The sequence below is a fragment of the Tachyglossus aculeatus genome, chromosome 4 (genome assembly GCF_015852505.1).
Source record: "Tachyglossus aculeatus isolate mTacAcu1 chromosome 4, mTacAcu1.pri, whole genome shotgun sequence".
In the NCBI taxonomy this organism is placed as follows: Eukaryota; Metazoa; Chordata; class Mammalia; order Monotremata; family Tachyglossidae; genus Tachyglossus; species Tachyglossus aculeatus.
The window spans coordinates 124,686,247-124,708,889 of record NC_052069.1 but is presented as its reverse complement, the minus strand read 5'-3'; the positions used below and the strand labels follow the sequence as shown (position 1 = coordinate 124,708,889).

Sequence of the window (22,643 nt, the reverse complement as noted above, 5' to 3'; positions counted from 1 at the left end):
CCCCGGCCCACATCCTTCCCCTGACCTGGAATGCCCTCCCTTCACACATCCACCAAGCTAGCTCTCTTCCTCCCCTCAAAGCCCTACTGAGAGTTTACCTCCTCCAGGAGGTCTTCCCAGACTGAGCCCCCTTTTTCCTCTCCTCCTCCCCATCCCCCCCCGCCCTACCTCTTTCCCCTCCCCAGAGCACTTGTATATATATTTGTACAGATTTATTACTCTGTTTTACTTGTACATATTTACTATTCTATTTATTTTGTTAATGATGTGCATATAGCTTTAATTCTATTTCTTCTGACGATTTTGACACCTGTCTACATTTTTTGTTTTTTTGTCTGTCTGCCCCTTCGAGACTGTGAGCCCATTGTTGGGTAGGGACTGTCTCTATATGTTGCTGATTTGTACTTCCCAAGCACTTAGTACATTGCTCTGCACACAGTAAGCGCTCAATAAATATGACTGACTGAATGAATGAATGCTGGGGTAGATACAAAGATCATCAGATCCCACATGGGGCTCATAGTCTAACTAGGAAGGAGAACAGGTGTTGAATCCCCACTTTGCAGATGAAGGAACTGAGACACAGAGAAGTTAAGTGACTTGCCCAAGGTCACACAGCAGTTAAGTGAGAAGCAGCATGGCTTAGTGGAAAGAGCACAGGCTTGGGAGTCAGAGGTCGTGGGTTCTAATCCATGCTCCACCACTTGCCAGCTGTGTGACTTTGGGCAAGTCACTTAACTTCTCTGTGCTTCAGTTACCTCATCTGTAAAATGGGGATTACCTCATCTGTAAAATGGGACAATCTGATTGTCATTTATCTACCCCAGCACTTAGAACAGTGCTCAGCACGTAGTAAGCGCTTAACAAATACCATAATTATTATTATTATTTATTATTATTAGAACCCAGACCTTCTGACTCCCGGGCCTGAGCTCTTTCCATTGGCTCACGCTGCTAGTAGTACTGAAGGATGGCATACTTTCAAAAAGACTCAATTAATCAAATGTAATGAAAGGGAATGGAAGTTCTTACAGAGCAAACAATTAGATGACAGTGCTGCCTGGAAGATTGATAATAATGGTAATTAGAAATTACTGGGTTTTGAATAATAACTCTCACTTGCTTTAGTTGGAGGGGAAGTAAATGGGCGTTTGGAGTCATTTCTTCCCAACAACATTACAGAAGAGATTGAAGAAACCATTTAAGAGCTGCCAAAAATTAGGCCTGGGGTTTTGCCGGACTGGTTTCTGATGGCAACAACCTCAGTTCGATAAATACTAAGTAAATTCTAAAAATAAAAGCTCCCGGTTCATGTTTATCTTTTGTGTTGAAACAAAATGGACCTGACCAGCCCTGATCACCTTGCAAAGTGGCTGGGTTTCTTTTTATACACCCAAGGGAAGCAAAATGACCTAGTGGAAGGAGCTGGGCCTGGGAATCAGAGGACCTGTTTTCTATTCCCAACTCTGCCATTTGCCTGCTGTGTGACCTTGGCCAAGTCACTTAACTTTTCAGCCTCAGTCTCCTTATTTGTTAAATGGAGATTCCATTACCTGTTCTCCCTCCAACTTAGACTGTGGGGTAGGGGGGCAGAAGGGGTTGTGTCCAACCTGATTAACTTGTATCTATTCCAGGACTTAGTACAGTACTTGGCACATAGCAAGAGCTTAACCAAATACCACAAAACATACACACACACACACACAAAATTTATCATCCATCTTGCTTGCCCTTTCAGCTTCAGTCAGTCAATCGATCAATGGCATTTACTGAAGGAGTTTCAGGTCAGAGGGTGGATGTAAGCAAGGGGGTCAGTGGTGAGATTGGTGAAAAAGATGAAATCAAGGTACAAAGAGAAAGTTGGCATAAGAGGAGTGAAGTATGTGGTTTGGGTTGTAGTAAGAGCAGTGAGATGAGGAAGGAGAGGGCAAGCTGATTGGATGTTTTAAAGCCGAAGGTAAGGAGTTTCTGTTTGTTGTGAAGTTGGATGGACAACCAATGGAGGTTCTTGAGGAATAGGGAAGCATAGACTGAACTTTTTTTTAGAAAAATGATCCGGGAAGCAAAGTATGGACTGCACTGGGGTGCTTTAGCACTCAATTGTTGAGTGATGATGATCAATGTTATTTACTGAGCATTTACCTTGTACAGAGCACTGTGCTAAGCACTTGGGAGAGTACAACAGAGTTGCTAGACACAATCCCTGCCCACAGGGAGCTTTGAGTGGGGAATTTAGAGCTTAGAGTTTCGAGCTACAAGGGAAGATTAGTTGGCCACATGTTGCCAACTAAATTCCTGTTTAGCTTGCAGTCTACTGTAGTTCCCCAGATCCCTGTAGTACACTTGCTCAGAACCAATTGTTTGTGATTGTGCCAAATGATTTTACTCCCTGAGTGAATGAGCCAGCACTTGTCCCTAAGCGAGTTCCATTCTGCTCATGACCCCCACTTTCTCCAGTTGGTTATTAGCCATCTTTCATTCATCTTTCACTTTCACCATTGAGAAGTAGCGTGGTCTAGTGGAAAGGTCACAGGACTGGGTTCTAATCCCCGTTTCACCACTTGCCAGTTACTTAACCTCTCTGGGCCTCAGTTTCCTCATCTGTAAAATGGGGATTTAAATACCTCCCCTTTAGATTGTAAACTCCATCTTGGACCGGCACTGTCAGATGAATGTACTATAGCTACCCCAGTGCTTAGCACAACACTCAGCACATTCATTCATTCTATTGTATTTACTGAGCACTTACTGTGTGCCGAGCACTGTACTAAAGTGCTTGGAAAGTACAATCTGGCAACATATAGAGACGGTCCCTACCCAACAACAGGCTCACAGTCTAGAAGGAGGAGACAGACAGCAAAGCAGAACAAGTAGACAGGTGTCAATACCATAAAAATAAATAAAATTATAGGTACATACACATCATTAATAAAATAAATAGAATAATAAATATGTACAAATATATACAAGTGCTGTGGGGAGGGGAGGTAGGGCAAAGGGAGGGAGTGGGGGCAGTGGGGAGGGGGAGGAGGAACACAGGATGGGGGGCTCAGTCTGGGAAGGCCTCCTGGAGGAGGTGAGCTCTCAATAGGGCTTTGAAGGGAGGAAGAGAGCTAGTTTGACGGATGTGTGGAGGGAGGGCATTCCAGGCCAGGGGAAGGATGTGGGCCAGGGGTCGATGGTGGGACAGGCAAGAATGAAGCACAGTGAGGAGGTTAGCGGCAGAGGAGAGGAGTATGCGGGCTGAGCTGTAGAAGAAGAGAAGGGAGGTGAAGTAGGAGAGGGCAAGGTGATGGAGAGCTTTGAAGCCAATAGTTAGGAGTTTTTGCTTCATGTGAAAGTTGATGGGCAACCACTGGAGATTTTTGAGGAGGGGAGTGACATGCCCAGAATGTTTCTGTAGAAAGATAGTCTGGGCCGCAGAGTGAAGTATAGACTGAAGCGGGGAGAGACAGGAGGATGGAAGATCAGAAAGGAGGCTGATACAGTAATCCAGCCAGAATAGAATGAGAGATTGAACCAACAAGGTAGCGGTTTGGATGGAGAGGAAAGGGTGGATCTTGGCGATGTTGTGGAAGTGAGACCGGCAGGTTTTGGTGGTGGATTGGATGTGTGGGGTGAATGAGAGAGCAGAGTCAAGGATGACACCAAGATTGTGGGGTTGTGAAATGGGAAGGATGGTAGTGCAATCCACAGTGACGGGCAAGTCAGGGAGAGGGCAGGGTTTGGGAGGGAAGATAAGGAACTCAGTCTTGGACATGTTGAGTTTTAGATGGCAGGCAGACATCCAGATGGAGATGTCCTGAAAACAGGAGGAGATATGAGCCTGGAGGGAGGGAACGAGAGCAGGGGAGGAGATGTAGATTTGGGTGTCATCAACATAGAGATAATAGATGAAGCCACGGGAGTGAATGAGTTCACCAATCAATCAATCGTATTTATTGAGCGCTTACTGTGTGCAGAGCACTGTACTAAGCACTTGGGAAGTACAAGTTGGCAACATATAGAGACAGTCCCTACCCAACAGTGGGCTCACAGTCTAGATGGAGAACAGAAGGGGACCAAGAACTGACCCTTGAGGAACCCCTACAGTTAGGGGATGGGAGGGGGAGGAGGAGCCCGCAAGGGAGACTGAGAATGAACAGCCAGAGAGATAAGAGGAGAACCAGGAGACGACAGTGTCTGTGAAGCCAAGGTTGGATAGCATGTTGAGGAGAAGGGGATGGTCCACAGTGTTGAAGGCAGCTGAGAGGTCGAGGAGGATTAGGATAGAGTAAGGGCCATTGGATTTGTCAAGAAGGAGATCATTGGTGACCTTTGAGAGGGCAGTTTCGATGGAGTGTAGGGGAAAGAAGCCGAATTGGAGGGGTTCTAGGAGAGAGTTGGAGTTGAGGAATTCAAGGCAGCGAGTGTAGATGACTCGTTCTAGGAGTTTGGAAAGGAAGGGTAGGAGGGAGATAGGGCGATAACTAGAAGGGGCAGTGGGGTCAATAGAGGGTTTTTTTAGGATGGGGGAGACGTGGGCATGTTTGAAGGCAGAGGGGAAGGAACCAGTGGAGAGTGAGCGGTTGAAGATGGACATTAAGGAGGGGAGGAGGAAAGGGCGAGAGTTTTTATAAGATTATAGGGAATGGGGTCCAAAGCACAGGTGAATGGGGTGGCATTTGAGAGGATGGAGGGGATCTCATCTGAAGATACTGCTGGGAAGGATGGGAAAGTAGAGGAGAGAGTAAGAGCTTAACAAATGCCACAATTATTATTATATTATTACTTCCCTCATAATTCTTTAATGTTATCATACTTCTCTGCTCCTGAACTGGTGTCAGCAGCCAGAGGTTGGGTATGAGGCTGGCATATCTGGTGTGTTATCCTCTCTCATATGCTGGGATTGCAGGATCCCAGGCCTTGGTCATCTTGGCACAGTTCTTACTAGCCCTTCGGGGGTTCATTCTGACAAAAAGCCCCATTTCCTTCAAATAAACAAAACTGTCCTCACTACCGAACTAGAACAGGCAAGAGGAAAGAAGCCTATTTGAAAGGAAGAGACTGACTTGAGAATGAAGTTTTAAGCTTGCTTAGGTAGAGTTGTACAGCCTACCCATTGTTCAGAATTATTTTCTCTAATAGCTCCACTGGATTTTGTCCCCTGGATTAGGAGATTCATAATTAATCTGAACGGTTTGCATGTTTGTATGTTTCACTGGCTTCAGAATAAATGGAATTATAGCTATATGCACATCATTAATAAAATAGAGTAGTAAATAAAGTACAAGTAAATTAAAGAGAGTAATAAATCTGTACAAATATATACAGGTGCTGTGGGGAGGGGAAGGAGGTAGGGTGGGAGGGGCGATGGGGAGGAGGAGAGGAAAAGGAGGGCTCAGTGTGGGAGGGCCTCCTGGAGGAGGCGAGCTCTCAGTGGGGCTTTGAAAGGAGGAAGAGAGCTAGATGAGGATGAGCAATAGAACAGAAGACTTGGGGAGAGGAAGGGTCTCGCCTGTCCCGCCCTTGACCCCCGGCCCACGTCCTCCCCCGGCCCGGAATGCCCTCCCTCCGCACATCCGCCCAGCTAGCTCTCTTCCTCCCTTCAAGACCCTACTGAGAGTTCACCTCCTCCGGGAGGCCTTCCCACAGTGGGCCCCCTTTTTCCTCTCCTCCTCCCCATTCCCCTGTCCTACCTCCTTCCCCTCCCCACAACACCTGTATGTATGTTTGTACAGGGAAAGCAGCGTGGCTCAGTGGAAAGAGCCCAGGCTTTGGAGTCGGAGGTCAGGGGTTTGAATCCCGGCTCTGCCAATTGTCAGCTGTGTGACTATGGGCAAGTCACTTAACTTCTCTGTGCCTCAGTTCCCTCATCTGTAAAATGGGGACTAAGACTGTGAGCCCCCGGTGGGACAACTTGATCACCTTGTAACCTCCCCAGCGCTTAGAACAGTGTTTTGCACATAGTAAGCGCTTAACAAATGCCATCATTATTATTACAGATTTATTACTCCATTTTACTCATACATATTTACTACTCTATTTATTTTGTTAATGATGTGCATCTAGAGAAGCAGCGTGGCCCAGTCGAAAGAGCCCGGGCTTTGGAGTCAGAGGTCGTGGGTTCAAATACCGGCTCCGCCACTTATCAGCTGTGCGACTCTGGGCAAGTCACTTCACTTCTCTGGGCCTCAGTGACCTCATCTGTAAAATGGGGATGAAGACTGTGAGCCCCCTGTGGGACAACCTGATCACCTTGTAACCTCCCCAGTGCTTAGAACAGTGCTTTCCACATAGTAAACGCTTAATAAATGCCATTATTATTATTGAAAAGATGCTCAACAAGCTACCTAATTAAATGAAAAGCTTGGTTACCTTGTCAATCTTTTTGATATTCAAACCTGTGGTTACAGTCGAGGGGGAATAACTGTGGTTATCTTCTTGCTAATTGCAGTGAACAACAAGGAGCTGTCACACCCAGGACTGGAAATCCTTCAGTACATCTATCCACCAACACTTTTTTGTAGGTGAGTAATCTCAGAGTGGATATTTTTGTGGTAGAACTGCCTGAATGCTTTTCAGGGAAAGGATGCTGTCTGAAAAACTGTTAGCTAAGAACCCAATCCAATCACCTCATCTCAAAATGAGACCAATCCCATTATAGCATTTGGTAAATCACCTCAGTTTAAAATAACTACATCGTGGAACTGCATCTCCATTCTTTCCTTTTGAATTTTCGATAGTACTGAGTCAATCAGCCAGCCTGTAGTGTGTAGACTTATAAGCGCAGTCCCTACCCACAGGGATTTTATAATCTAATGGTGGTGACAGACATAAATTGTAGAAGCACTGTGGCCTATTGGAAAGGTGCATGGGCCAGGGAATCGGAGAACCTGGGTTCTAATCCTGGCTCTGCCTTGTGTCTGCTGTGTGGCCTTGGGCAAGTCACTTAATTTCTCTGTGCCTCAGTTACCTCATCTGTTTAACGGGGATTAAATCCTAATTCCTCCTACTTAGACTGTGAGCCCCATGTGGGGCAGGGACCATGTCCAACCTGATTAATTTGTATCTACCTCTGCACTTAGAACAATGCTTGGCACATAATGAGCACCTAATAAGTCCCAGAAAGTAAAGTTCCATGAATTATTAACAAGCAGCGGAAACTAGAGGAAGACCAAGGACATAACCGGTAAGAGCAAGAGAATTAGAAGACAAAATAGAGGAATAAGAAAGTAGTGAAAATGGCAGTCCATCTAGCAATCAGTAGTATTTACCAAGCACTTACCGTCTGCAGAACACGGAACTAAGTGCTTGGGAAAGTACAATAAACAGAGTTGGTAGATGCAGTCCTGCCCATAAGGAGCTGCCAGCGTATAGGAGGAGACAGGCAATAAAAGAAATTTCAGATAGGGGAAATTACTAGTAGAGCTTTAGGTTAGGGACATAAATGCTGTCGGTATGGGGTGAGTATCAAAGTGCTTTAAGGGGTCCACAGCCAAGTGAGGCATCAACACAGAGGGGAGGGGGATAGGGGATGTCCTAGAAGATTTAATGTCTGGAGGGAGGTCAGGGCTGGTGAGGGTAGACTTGAGAGTCATCCACAGAGAAGTGGTTGTTGAGGCCACTGGGAGCAAATGGATTCCCCCGAGAAGTGGTGCAGAGTGAGCAGAGTAGGGGCACCAGAACAGAACCCCATGGGATGCTGACTTTTTGCAGGTGAGAGATGGAAAAGAGGCCAGCAAATGAGCGTGACCAGTCTGAGAGGTGACCCAGCTCTTTTTGGCAGACAGCAACTAGCTCTGCCTTTCACACTAAGCCATGCTAGGAGAGCACTCTAGATACTTACTTGGTTTCCCATGGGCATCTGGAAAATAGAGGTATAGGGAGCAGATAGCTTGTGGTTGAGTGGAAGCCCCTTGAGGGCAAGGATCACATCTACCAGTTACTGGATTCTCACAATCGCTTAGTGCAGTGCTCTGCACAGAGAAAGCACTCAATAAATACCATTGATTGAATGTGGGTATGTGCAGTGGGGAGGAAGGGAGGAAATTGTGGATGGGGCAGGGCAGGAGTGGAAAGCAGAATCTCCCCTGCATCTCCTGACCACCTATTTCAGGGCCCAAACTGTTGAACAATTTGGGGATTTGGATTGCAGAATTAGTGTTCCCATTTTGGCCACTTAACTTCCAGAGACCTCCAGGCATGCTGACACTGAATTTCCAAATTCTTCATGCTGCGCTGACACATTTGTTGACTGAATGGTATGCTACCATGGGAAAGCTGCAGAGTAAGATCCGACACAACACCTCCATATACAGGTATGATAATCCCAACCTCTCTCCCATGAATCGATGCCTTATCGTGGCAGGAGAGTTTGCATACTCTGATGAAGCTTAGAGCTTTGCCATATAGGGTTACCCATAATGGAAAGGTCTAAGCCGAAGCATCAAAGTCAGTTCACCTGTGTTGGGCAGCAGCAGCATGGGAAATAGTCAAAGGCAAGACAATCAAGTGATCAAAGCATTGATTAAAGACAACGGCAAAGACTTTTTACTGTTTTTACTGCATGGTGGAAGGTAATGGTAAACCACTTTTGTATCTATACCAAGAAAGCTCTATGGATACAGGTACCAGAACAACATTATGACAGTGGGATGTTCTGAGGAGGGTGTGTTCGTGGAGTCGCTATGGGTCAGAAACGACTAGAAAGCATTTGAAGAAGAAAAATCCCATCCTAACAGACTCCATAAGGAATAACTCTTCCTCATCTGTGTAGATGCTAGAGGGAAAGAGTAGTGGACTTGTTTTTTTCTTGTGAAAACAATCTTATTTTCCCTATCTCTAATCTATTTTAATATCTGACTCCCCCCCATAGACGGTAAGCTCCTAGCTGGCAGGGATTGTGTCTACCAGCTCTGTTGTATTGTCCTCTTCCAAGTCCTTAGTACAGTGCGCTGCACATAGTAAACGCTCAATAAATGCCATGTATTGACTGAATGATATTGTTCATAAACCAGTCTCTCACATTAGGGATTGAAATGGGAGCATTCAAGAATCAATGAATCAGTAGATCATTGGAATTGTTGCATCATGAACAGGTGAAGCAGCGTGGCCTAGTAGATAGAACATGGGCCTCGGAGTCAGTAGGACCTGGGTTCTAATCCTGTCTCCACCACTTGTCTGCTGTGTAACCTTGGGCAAGTCACTTCACTTCACTTCACTGTGCCTCAGTTTCTTCACCTGTAAAATGGGGATTAAGACTCTGAACCCCATGTAGGACAGGGACTGTGTCCAACCTGATTAGCTTGTATCTACCCTCAGTGCTTAGTTTAGTGGCTGGCACATAGTAATCGCTTAACAAATACCATAAAACCGCCCCACAAAAGTGGACATTGCCCTTTACCAAATGGCATCTCTGTCCCCTTCCCTAATGCTAAAGCCGATTTTAGCTCTAACTGAGCACTCCCCGTCTCCAGTTTCTCTCTCAAGAGCCCCGTAGAGCTTGCCAGGAATCATCATTTTCTCAGAACTGCTTCAGGCAGTTTTTTTCTTTTTCCATGGTATTCATTAGGTGCTTATTATGTGCCAGGCACTGTTCTGAGCACTGGGATGAATACAAGATTATCAGGTTGGAAACAGTCCCTGGGGCTCACGGTCTTAATCCCCATTTTACAGATGAGGGAACTGAGGCACAGAGAAGTGAAATGACTTGCCCTAGGTCACACAGCAGACAGGTGGCGGTGCCAGGATTAGAACCCAGGTCCTTCTGACACCCAGGCCTGTGTTCGATCCACTAGGCCACACTGCTTCTCTTGGTGGGGAGAAGATACGTTAAGGGAGAAATGTAGGGCCTGTTGGTTACGGAAACAAATTAAGTCTGTTAAGTTTTAAGTTGAGAACCTCAGCACTCTTTGTAATGGGCAGTTCCCGGGAACAGCCACAGAAAAAGGGTCTCCAAGTAGAAAGTTGGCAAAACGAGTACAGTGGCCCAAATAGGTCAGCTCCATTAGCCCCTTAATAATAGATGGGACCTTTGTTTAACTGCTTAGGATTTAGCCTTTTCAGATTCCTGTTGTTCAGACAGTCTGGACATTTTCCGAGTGATTGCAAATCCTACATTCTCCCACTAGCAAGTACTGTAGGCTTTGATTATCCTACCTTCTGCCCCTCCGGCTTTTGCTTATTCATCCCCGTGCTTTCCAGTCCAGTCTTCTTGCCTACTCCCCATTCGCCTATCCAGCTGAAGCCACCCTCTTTCACTCAGCCTTCATTCTTCCCAGACTCTTCTTCTCTCCCTTCCCAAGTCCTATCTTCACCTTCCAAGCTCCTCCATACTCCAGACTCTGCTTGCCCCCTTCTTCATTCCCTTCCCCTCCCCAGCCCTCCACTTATTCGCAACCTTCTCTATTCTTCCCCAGCCCAATCCCTTCCTCATCTTAGCCCCATCTTCTCTCTTTGCCTCAGCTGCTAACTCCACAGGTCCCAGCAGTCTTGCCCTTCTTTCCTTTTCCCTTCCAATCCCATCATATTCCTTGTTTCCAAAACATCTTCTGGACTCCCTTGTCCTCCTGCTTCTAGCTTCCCCTCCTTTCCATCTTCTCCTTTCCCCTACCATTACTTCAGCTGTTTCTCCCAGCTCTGCTCCCACTGCCAAGTATATTGTAGATAGGAGGAAGAAATAGAATATAAATATATAAAGAGCGTAGGTGGCACAAAAGTACTCTAGTAGCATAAGGGAAAATATAAAGTGGGGAGATGAAAGATTAATCAGGGAAGGTCTTTTGCAGGAGGTGGGATTTCAGAAGGGTTTTGAAGATGGGGAGAAGGGTCTGACAGACTTTTTTATGGTACTTGTTAAGCACATACTGTGTACCAGGCACTGTACTAAATGCTGGAGTAGATACAAGCTAATCAGGTTGTAAACAGTCCATATTGTACACAGTCCATATTGTACACAGTCCATATCCATGGACTACATGGGGCTCACAGTATTAATCCTCATCTTACAGATGAGGTAACAGACACAAAGAAGTGAAATGACTTGCCCAAGATCACGCAGCAGACAAGACTTGAAGGGGAAAGGAGTTCCAGGCAGGCATAATGGTGCAAGCAGGAGGTTGGCAGAACGATAGGTGAGACCGAGGCACAAGGAGAAGGTGATCTTGTGAGGAACAAAGAGTGTGAACTGGGGTGTAGTGGGAGAAGAGAGAGGAAAAATAGAAGGGAGACAGCTTTTTGAGTGCTTTAAAGTCAATGATCAGGAGTTTCTGTTGAGGTGGGGAAGAATGGGAAGCGATTTTGAAGAGTGAGAGGGATGTGCAGAATAATGTTTTAGGAATAAGGACAGGTCAGAGCGAAGCATGGACTGGAGGGGAAGAGAGGTCAGGTCGAATCTGGGAGATTAGCGCAGAGAGAGAGACTGAGATTTGTGTGCTTTGACCAGTGTGATGGCCGTTTGAATGGAGAGGAAAGGGCAGGTTCTGGAAATGTTGTAGAAGAAGAACCAGCAGGATTTGGTAAGAGAATGAACATGGGAGATAAAGAAAGGGAGGAGTCAAGGATAATACCACAGTTAGAGGTTTCAGAGATTGGAAGGATGGTTGTTGTCAACTCTGAAGGGAAAGTGAGGTCAGTTGAGAATTTAAGAGGGAAAATGAGGAGCTGTGCTTTCACCTCTTCATATCTATGCATCTTTTTTATTTTTTTAAAAAAGGAAAAACTGTTCTCTCTGGACTTCACCACACAGTTAGTCCAGAGGCGAGTACAATGAGAAAGGTGAGCATTTTGGGAAATCTATTACCACTCTCAAACTTTCTTCTGCAGGACCAATGGATATGTGGAAGCAAGGCCAGTTGGTAGAGCAGTTCAAGAATTCAGCCAAGCCCACACTGCTGCTGTCACCTCAGTCACTGTGCTGGATGTAGACCTCTGTTTGTCTGGAGGAAAAGATAAGGCCAGAGCTCTCGTTCTAACTGTTAACTGGGCCAAGGGGTTGGGACCGGGTGGGTGGCGGAGGGAGGAGCACTGGAAAAGAGTTGAGAAGTGGAAGTGTGGCATCACTGGGATTTTGAAACAAGTTAATGAGGAATTTCAAATTTTGGCTTTTCAGAGTTTGTCTAGGAAATGGGAATGTCCTTCACTAGGTGAAGAATGTCTCTCAACTGGGGTGAAACTGGGAGGCAGTTGGGTAGGGGAGATACAGCAGAGAAGGGGATGCAGAAAGAGGTGGTCTTCCTCTCTGCCCAAATCCTGCCTACATCTCTGAGAAACATCTCCTTCCCACATTCAATCAATCAGTGCTATATATTGAATGCTTGCTGTGCAGAGCCCTGCACTAAGTGTTTGTGGGAATACTAATCAATCAATCAATCAATCAATCGTATTTATTGAGCGCTTACTATGTGCAGAGCACTGTACTAAGCGCTTGGGAAGTACAAATTGGCAAATACTAAATAGCAGAATTGGTAGAAGCGTTCCCTGCCCACAGCCAGCTTACAGTCTAGACAGGGAGACAGACATTAATATAACTAAATAAATCAGGGTTATGTACGTAAATGCTGTGGGGCTGAGGGTGGGGTGAATAAAAGGTGCAAATCCAAGTGCAAGGATGATTCATAATGGAGTGGGAGCAGAGGAATTGAGGACTTAGTTGGGGAAGGCTTCTTAGTGCTTTTAATAAGGTTTTGAAGGTGGGGAGAGTGATCGTCTGTCAGCTATTAAGAGGGAGGGCGTTCCAGGCCAGAGGCAGGATGTGGGCAAGGGGTCAGCGGCAAGATAGACAAGATTGAGGTACAGTGAGTAGGATGACATTTGAGGAGCAAAGTATGCAGGCTGGGTTATAGTAGGAAATGAAGGAGGCAAGGTAGGTGGAAGCAAGGTGACCACAGAGCCCAGAGGCCAGCCAGGCTTGGAGAAAACCCCAAAGAGGTCTGGTGGGGGATTGGGGTCCTTTAGTGGGCACAGGACCAAGTTTCCAGTAGCAGGAGACTTCAGAGAGGAAATGTGAAATGAGTTATAGTGACTGGACAAAGCATGCGGCTGAGTGGTCGAGGGCTTTTGGAGCAGGCATAAGGAATGTCAGCAAGGCTGTGGGCCAAGTGGCACAGCTCTGGCTCCTAGCCCATATTCTGCCCTAGTCTACCACAGATGCTGTCACAACCAAGCATCTCTGTGGTTTACCCACTGTGGCTGGGATGGCCAGAAGAGTTGGCATAGAGCAGCAAGTGGTTCATAATGATAATAATAAAAATAGTAATACTACTAAACACTTTGTGCCAAAAACTGTACTAAGCACTGGGATAGATACAGTGTACATATCCTACCTAATCCCAGGTCCTCCGGGTGACCTTGGGTGAATCACTTCACTATGCCTCAGTTACCTCATCTATAAAATGGGGACTAAGACTGTGAGCCCTATGAGGGTCAGGGACTGTGTCAAACCCAATTTGCTTGAATCCACCCAAGCTACAGTGCTTGGCACATAGTAAGCGCTTAACAAATACCACAATTGTCACTGGAACTGAGAGAGTGGAGGGCTGGGCTGGGCCCTGCCCCTACTGTCAAATCCCTCCATCCCTGGAAAGCAGTGCATGGTCAGGCTCAGTTGAGTGTTCAGGGAAATTGAGATGGAGCAAAATTGGGATATTATTACCTCAGCCCTGTTCCGCCGTAGTTCTGCTTGGGACCTTGATTGGACCCAGGTAGGCTTTGGGGCCAGGCCAGGCCTGCTAAGATGCTGAGCCTGATCAAATTAGACAGCACCCTCCCTCTGGCTTCCTGTATCCTTCTAGACTGTAAACTCCTTATGGGCTGGGTACTTGGCTACCAACTAAATCTGTTATGTTGCACACAGTGAGCACTCAATAGATTTCACTGATTGATTGACTGCATCCATCGCTTTGAAGGCTAGACACTGGGCACTAAGCAGAAGGGGCAGGAGGGGAGCTAAATGCACAGTTAAATGTTCTTCTTTATTTGGACTATGCCTCCCTCGAGAGGATAGAGCCAAAACCAAGGAGGATTTTTAATAGATCTGCACTTACTGTCCGCAGTGGCAGTTTCAAGTGGTGGGAGTGTTATGGACCCAGCCAGATCTGCTTGGCGATTTCAAGGAGCCATGCCCCTTTAATACCGGTAGAACTGTAAAAATTCAGGGCTCGGTCAGGTTGAATGGAGTTTTCCCTTACCATTTGGATTTTGAGCCAGGAAACTCCCAGGCCAGAATGGGTTGGGTCTGGAAAATTGGATCCACCTTTCTGAAGCCTTATCTTGGTGAGGAACCAAGCCAGGGAAGAGCATCAAAATTGAAGTATAAGCCAATCGTTTTACTGTCGATTTGATGGGTGATTCAACTAAAGTGATCTAATTACTCTCCAGACTGTCGTGGCCTGTAATTGGAGATCTGGAGGTGTGGTGAAGAGGTTCAAGGGACACGAACAAGAAGTGACCAAGGTAAATAGCAGACCTTTGGAGTTGCAGATTGTACTTGTCTCTTTATCAGAAGATGAGATAAACAAAGTGGCAAATTTTATCTAACAATTGTGATTGCTTAATGAACAAGAAATATGTCAAAGTTGTTATTGATCTTCGGCTCCCCCGCCCCAGAAACCAAATAGCCGACACTCTTGGCCGCTGTTATTTCCTTCCCTGCTTATGCTCAGACTACATTGATCTTCAGCAGGAGACCAGACTGAATAGCTCTCCTTCCTGGCAGACTTAATTTTTACATAAACCACTTACTCTGGAGGCTTTTCCCCTTCTCTGCCAAATGATAATAATAACTGAGGTATTTGTTAAGTGCTTACTATGTGCCAAGCATTGTACAAAGTGCTGGGATCGATACAAGAGAATCAGGTTAGACACAGTCCCTGTCCCTCAAGGGGCTCACATTAAGTAGAAGGGAGAACAGGTATTGAATCCCCATTTTACAGATGAAGAAACTGAGGCACAGAGAAGTTTAAGTGACTTGCCCAAGGTCACAAAGTGCCAAATGCCCTAAATATAATAGCTTTTCCCAGTCCTTTACAAGTGTCTTGTGCAAAAAATACATTTCAATAGCTCTATTAAATGAAGGCTCAGAAATCTTTTTATTTGCAGACAGATCTAATCCCTTCTCCTCCACTTGTCTGCTATGTGACTTTGGGTAACTCACTTAACTTCTCTGTGCCTCAGTTACCTCATCTGTAAAATGGGGCTTGAGACTGGGAACCCTATGAGGGACAGGGACTGTGTCCAACCCGATTATCTTATATCTACCCCAGTGCTTAGTACAGTGTCTGGCACATAGTAAGTGCTTAACAAATACCACAATTATTATTATCATTATTATTAGATATAAAAAAACTCCCAGTCTGGCAATGTTTTCATCACTTAGGGGACCTTTGTCTCTTCCAGCCACTCCTTCCCCAGTCCAGCTCTCCTGTCCTGTTTTCAGTTGTCTGACTCTGCCAGGTTAATATAAAAAATACAGCCTCAAATGTGTTGGTCTAATGTTTGAGACCTCACCACTTTTTCTAGTTCGTCCCCAGGGACGGGGGGAGCAAAAAACAAATAGCATATGGGCCAAATGAAAGAAAACCAGTGCCTTTTTTTTAATGGTGTTTTTTAAGTACTCATTATATGCCAGGCACTGTACTAAGCACTGGGGTGGATCAAAGCTAATCAGGCTGGAAGTTAAGTGAATTACCCATGATCACAAGGCAGATAATTAGCGGAGCTGGATTTAGAACCCAGGTCCTTTTGACTCCCGGGCCTGAGCTCTATCCACTAGCCAACACTGCTTCTAGTGCCTTTTCCTCACATTTGAGGACCTTGTCCCTATTTTCCTTCTGTTCTACCCTCTCCCCATGAGTTTGGTTCCCTCAGTCTTCACAAATTCTCCCAGATCTGTCCCTTCCTCACCCTTCCTAGCATCCTTCGCATCTGCAAAAAGGTTTTTGTAACAACACGAGCGCTTCTACAGAATGATCTGCATCTGAACTCACCCAGGATGCAGAGATGCATGGAGTTCCAGGTTATGAGGCAGATATGCTTCCTCGGAGCAGTTCTGCTAATTTGGCATTTTCAAATGCTCAGGATTTTGGCCATTCCTGGGGCTTGGGGGAGGGTAGGTCCACTCACCCTGCAGTCTGAGGATGTTTGCCCTGCCTCACCCTGTGAGAAGACTGACCTCTATGCTTTAGAGTCTTCCCTCATCAAGTCCAGATTCTTTCAATGGTTTTAAAAAGAAGCTATAATACTGTCCTCTCTCTTTCAAATTCACTCGAGCCAGCACCCAAAAGCTGTTTCTTTGGGCTGTTTCCTGAGCAGGTTGCCTGTGTTTTTGAATCGAACCAATTCTTCAGCGCATCCCGAGATAAGACAGTGATGATGTGGGATATCAATGGAAGCTCACAACCAACCCAGTGGTTTCCAGGCCATGAACTGGTCGTTACTGGATTAGCTGTGAGCCCAGGTATGTTATCATCCCAACCCTTTTTACCAGTGTGTGCATGTGGTAATTCATTCATTCAGTCGTATTTATTGAGCACTTACTGTGTGCAGAGCACTGTACTAAGTGCTTGGGAAGTATAAGTTGGCAACATATAGAGACGGTCCCTACCCAACAACGGGCTCACAGTCTAGAAGACTAATACAGTCAGTTGGTTTCTGGATTTAATCTTACGGAATCTCCAAATGGTTTCTGAAGACTCTTTGCAGTTGTGCACTGGCTCTCGGGACAACACCTTGTGTAAATGGGACGTTAAGACCGGGGAATGCCTGCAGAAAGCATCCATCTCGAGGAATCTGGTAAGAAGCAAGGTCTGTGAAGTGAAATCTCCCCTCTCTGGCATGATGGATGCCGTCTAGCGCTACGCTGAGAAGAAGCACATTTCCTCATGTTCAAGTGTAGAGTGGTGTCCCACTGGCTAGATTGGTGAGTTTCTGTTTGGGGAGACAGAGTGTAAGAAAAACCTGCTGCTCCTTTGCTCACTTCCCTGTTAAGGCTGGCGCACGACCCTCTCACCTAATATTCTGATTTTGAAGACTGTTCTGAGCTCAGGGCATCAAGAGGGCAACATGTCCAAAACTGAACTTCTCATTTTCCCACCCAAACCCTGTTCTCCTCCTGATCTTCTCATCACTGTAGACAACAGTCTACACCTTCCTTCACTGTCCCACAAGCCCATTACTTTATCATTATCCTCAACTCCTCTTTCTCATTAAGTCCACATATTCAATCTGTCACCAAATCCTGTCAGTTCTACCTTCACAACATTGCTAAAATCTGCCCTTTCCTCTCCATCCAAACAATTTACAATGCTGATCCAAGCACTTACCCTTGTTCATCTTGATGACTACATCAACCTCCTTCCTGACCTCCCTGCCTCCTGTCTCTCCCCATTTCAATCCATACTTCACTCTGCTGCCCAGATCATTTTTTACAAAATCATTCAGTCCATGTTTCCCCACTCCTCAAGAACATCAAATGGTTGCCCATTCACCTCCACATCAAACACCTCCTTACCATCAGCTTTAAGGCATTCAATTACCTTGCCCCTCCTATCTTACCTCGCTGATTTCATACTACAACCCAGCATGCTCATTTTGCTTCTCTAACGCCAACCTACTCATTGTACCTCAGTCTTGTCTATCTCATTGCCAACCCCTTGCTTACGTTGTGCGTCTGGCCTGGAAATCCCTCTCCTGTCATTTATGACAGATTATCACTCTCCCCACTTTCAAAGCCTTATTAAAATTATATCTCCTTCAACACTATGCTCTCATTTCCTCTACTTCCTCTCCCTTCTGCATCACTCTTGCACTTGGATTTGTACCGTTTAAGCACTTGATATTCACCCCACCCTCAGCCCCACAGCACTTATGTACATAGCCATAATGTCTGTCTCCCTCACTAGACTTTAAGCTCCATAATAATAAAGGCATTTATTAAGTGCTTATTATGTGCCCTCCTTCTGGGCAGGGAACACGTCTACAAACTCTCTTGTCTTGTACTCACTCAAGTTCTTGCTTAGTACAGAGGTTTGCACACAGTAAGTGCTCAGTAAATACCATTGATTGATTGATTGAGAATGTGATTCGTCGAGGTGGAAAGAGAATTGGATTCATGCAGCAGAAAGAGACAAGGGAGAGATGCTAGAATTGCACTTCACGTTCCTCAGCAACCGCTCTGATGTCTGTGGAGCAAGACCCTCTCATCTAATGTTCTGATTTTGAAAACTGTTCCGAGCTCAGAGCATCAAGAAGACATGTCCAAACAGAACTTCTCATCTTACCACCCAAACCCTGTCCTCCTGACTTTCCCATCACTGTAGACAGCAGTCTAAACCTTCCGGCACTGTCCCACAAGCCCGTATCAACATGGGGGATGCTTCATTTGGTGACTCAGAAAGGTATGAAAAGAGTTTTGTTTCTCTAGGTCACTCACCTGTGCTGGGTGCCTGGGGAGCCATACGTCCTCCAGACCTCTGAAGATAAAACCATCAGGTAAGATACTTGACCAACATGTAAAAAAAACCTCTTCTTCTCACACTCACTGAGGTGGAAGGCAAGGGAGATGGGAGGGAACGTGAAAACTCCACAGATTGGAGAGAACCCAGAAACTTTTCTGGTATCTTATTATTAGCATAATATTCTCCTGGAGCTCTAGGCTTTCCTTATCCACCTAGCACAAAAATGTGTCTCATTGTCAGATTAGAGCCATGCATATCGGACAGAATTACCTTGAAGAATATGTCACTTGGTTTCCATTCTTAGTAATTACACATTTGAATAGAACGGGTCTTTGTATGAATAGTTCCTGCCATTTTTCATGGTCCCTGCCCAGTTCGGGAGTCTCAGGTCTGATGGGTGAAATTGCATTTTGTTTTCTACACAGATTAGAATAGTCACTCCCAATTTGGCCCTAACATATGGGTAGGCAAAATACTGAGTCTGCGGGCCAGATTGAGTCCCCACTGTGCCCGGCAGAAGTGGGTCAGCCCCAATTCCTATCGCATCTGAACTCTGAAACCCATTTTTTTTTCTTAATAGTATTTGGTAAATGTTACTATGTACCAGACACTGCACAAAGTGCTAGGGTAGATTCGAGATAATCAGGTCAGACGCGGTCCCTGTCCCACATAGGGCTCAAATTCTGAATCCCCATTTTACAGGTGAGGTAACTGAGGCACAGAGAAGTGAAATGATATGCCCCAGGTCACACAAGCAGATGTGCTGCAGTCAGGATTAGAACCCAGGTCTTTTGACTCCCAGGCCTGTGCCCTTTCCACTAGGCCACACTGCTTCTCAACAGAGGGAAGGGGTTGCTGGCCATGTCTGATAATAATAGTGATAATAATAATAGTAATAATAATCTGCTGGGGATGGAACTTCCAGGAGCCTTCGCAACTGGAAGAATAGCTTGCTCCCACCTCTCAGACCTCCTCCTTCCTCAGCCTTGAGCATACCAGCCAGAAGATGCAATGGAGAGACTAATTTTCAGTGCCTGGAAACTCTCCCGTGGCAGACGAAACACAAAGTGTTTTCTGTACTGCCCCCAAAAGCTTAATAAAACTAGTGAAGTGGCCCTCCAGACTTAACCATTGCCCAGGCCTGCCCTAGGTGGGAAAGAATCAGTTTTCAGGACTTGGGAGAGGAAAGAAAGGTCTGGAGATGTGTGAGCTCCCTGAGGGCAAATACTAGATCATTTTCTTTTGTGATTCCCACCAGCCCAATGGTCTCTTAGGCGAGGATGTTGGTGTGAGATTGCCAGCCATGGAACCCAGGGATTGAGGTTTTCATTCATTGCTTTCAATCCACGCTCCCTCCATTTCCTTCCAGACTTTGGGACACTCGGGACCTGAAGGTGGCACATTCCTTTCCTGCAAAGCAGCATATCCAGATTCACTGTGATGTCAGTCCGGACGGGCACAACTGTCTCAGCTGCAGCAGTGGCTGTGAAGGGGATGGCTGCGAAGCCACGGTAAGAGGGCAGGCACTGAGGGGATCCCCAAAAGCACGTAGTGTCCGAACATTTTGAGGAAGGGCCGAGAAGGGGTCTCAAACAAGACCAGGGGTGTTGTTGGATCCTTCGGGTGGGAAATCTGAGGGTTATCCTAACTAACCACAAGACTCCCCCAGGGCCCTTTTTCATATCTGTAGGGCTGTGGTGGGGCGACGAAGCAATCTTGAGGTTCCCCTGTGTCCTGGCCCTCCTTCTGGGTCTGGAACACCCACCACTGTGCCATGACTGACTATGGTAAAGAAGTGTTTAAGAGGCCCAGAAGTGCAATGGGAGCATTTCCTGTCTTCTCAACTTCATGCAATTACTTTACAGCTGTGGGACCTCAGGCAGACTAGGGATCGAGTGCAGGAGTTCAAGGGACACATCCAGGCCGTGGCATCCTGTATCTTTCTGCCCCGGGGCTCGGGGGTGACTTCAGCAATTGCCACCTCCTCCCATGACTGCAAAGTGAAGGTTTGGAATCAGGACACTGGAGGTGAGAGTCCTTTTGTGAACGTCCCTCAAAAGGCCTGTGAGAACTCTTTTCTCTCAGCCTCTTCCTGCTCTAGCATGAAAACCAGAATGCCCGCTCAGGCCAGGGCTCAAAAAGCTCAATCAGGGCTCAATCAGGTTACCAAATGTATGTTTCCTGCCTGACCACAAGCTAGTCAACTCTTGCTCTTTCCTAAGGAGTTCTTCTTGGGGAGCTCTCTGCCCATTCCCCCCATTTGTGACTTGAGGGCATGGAACCCCATACCACACTACTCCCAGGTGGTCAGTGGTCAACACTTGGCTCACAGAGCCCTCACAAGGAGCCAGGGGCCTAAGTGACTTGGGTAACATGAGCCCCACAGCTGGCCCAAGTGTGACACTTCCCCGAGCACTCCCTGAGCACCTCCCTGTGTTCCAGTGTGTGTAGAAGAAGGGAAGCCCTGTAGTTTCTGTGCCACCGCCCTCCCTTCCTTCCTAATGAGGAAGCCAAGCTTATCCAACTTGCTCCAGGAACCGAGGTATTTAGTCTTCCTCCTGATGGGAGCAGTTACAACACTATTCTTTGCAGCTAAGTAATAAAAGCCTTTGCTCAGAGCCAGAGCACATATTATTTTTCAGCGCAGATTCCACCTCCAGTCTGTTGGAAAATGGGATGCTCAAAACCACTGCCTGGGTCGTGCACACTCAAGTACCACTTGGAGTCCGTTTCCAGAAGAAATCTGTGCCCCTCAGCTGGCTGTAGGGCCCTTCCCCTGCCGAACAATAGGGCTGAAGTTTTCAGATTGCTGTTAGATTGCTGTTAGACTGCTGAAGGGCAGGAGAGAAAAACATTCCAGGGACCATGGCTACCCTAATTTACTGGAGGTAGCACAACCTGTTCTGGACATCGGGTGCACCTGGAGATGAAATCTCAATGATGACGGTTCCTAAACCGAAACCCCTCCAAAGAAGATCACTTAGAAGACCCGATCTCTTTGCAGTCAGGTGAAGAGGTAGGGTCACTGTGGCAACAGGCTCCACAAACAGCAGCATAACCAGAAAGCATTTAGGCCAGTCTTTCTGGCTACTGCTGTGAAAAGGACAACTGGTCACATACCCAGCTTTGAAGTCACACAGGCCCACATAGACTGCAACCTTGTCAGTAGCATTGCTTCCTATCTCTGAAGACACTGATGTGCGTGTGTACACACACACACACACACACACACACACACATTCTTTGTAAACCTCTTCAGAAAAGGGTGGGCTGATCCAGTATTCCCAAGGGCTAGTAACCTTTTGGGCTTATTTGATTAGAATGCCATGCGAGAATAAAGTCTCCAGAAGGCAATAAATACAGGCAAAAAGCCAAACAGAGTTCACTGGTGGGAACAGTTGTGTGCCCAGAGCGAAGCCACTTGTCTATGCGGAAACTGGTCACAGGAGGGAAGAGGAAGTGACTAATTCTCATGGGCCAAGCAGCTGGCCAGTCCCCAGATTCCCCCAAGATGCAGGCAGACATGGGACACCTCTGTAACTGAGGCAGCCTTTTACAGTGGATTCTACCGGGTGTGGAGGTGACAAGTGGAGGAGCTTGTGTCCTGGCCCCCAGTTCTTCTCTGCCCTTTAGTAAATTCAGCCCTGAGATTTTATTTCCTCTCATACTGCCCTGAACCACTTACATCTTTATCTTCTTGTCTCCCTGGTCCAAAAAAACCCCCCAAGAAACCCACTTTTTAATCTCTTAGAACATCTCATAACAACAAATGATTTCTCCTTTCTTTCCCAGCCTGCCTTTCCACCCTGTCTCTGGACGGATCGGGCCCTCTGGCTTCGTTGTCTGTCTGTGACCCCTCCTCTGTCCTCTGTGCCAGTTTCAACACCGGAATTCACTTACTCAGGATCAATAACCACAAGGGACTGGAACTACAAGAAGTGGCAAAGTTCTGATGCTCAAAGACGCTCACTGATAAAAGGATGACCTTGGGCAAAACTGGAATCTCTTTGTCGTGTCAGCCAATTCTTTCTTTGTGACTACCCAAACTATACTGACTCCTTGGCTCGAGGAACTCCTCTTAGTTCTCTGATGGAGACAGGACTCTCACCCTCAGCCCTCCTTCCCTTTCTAGCTGATCCTGAGGAGTGGCCCCGCCTGGCCTGAAGAGAAAAGGAAACTCTATCCTGCAGCCACACCTCATCAATTAGG

General features: G+C 46.4%; 1 protein-coding gene across 1 annotated transcript in view; it reads left to right on the top strand.

Annotated features, from left to right (window-relative positions):
- Positions 1-22,436, top strand: part of WDR31 (WD repeat domain 31) — a 30,376-nt gene extending 7,940 nt beyond the window's left edge. Inside the window, exons 2-11 of the mRNA XM_038746044.1 lie at positions 6,437-6,509; positions 8,173-8,300; positions 11,806-11,935; positions 14,359-14,433; positions 16,291-16,435; positions 16,670-16,782; positions 18,401-18,468; positions 19,804-19,945; positions 20,300-20,462; positions 22,227-22,436. Coding sequence (XP_038601972.1) covers positions 8,185-8,300; positions 11,806-11,935; positions 14,359-14,433; positions 16,291-16,435; positions 16,670-16,782; positions 18,401-18,468; positions 19,804-19,945; positions 20,300-20,462; positions 22,227-22,387 — 1,113 coding nt within the window. The 5' untranslated portion in view covers positions 6,437-6,509; positions 8,173-8,184 and the 3' untranslated portion in view covers positions 22,388-22,436. The remainder of the gene's footprint in view (positions 1-6,436; positions 6,510-8,172; positions 8,301-11,805; positions 11,936-14,358; positions 14,434-16,290; positions 16,436-16,669; positions 16,783-18,400; positions 18,469-19,803; positions 19,946-20,299; positions 20,463-22,226) is intronic.
- Positions 22,437-22,643: the final 207 nt, after the last annotated feature.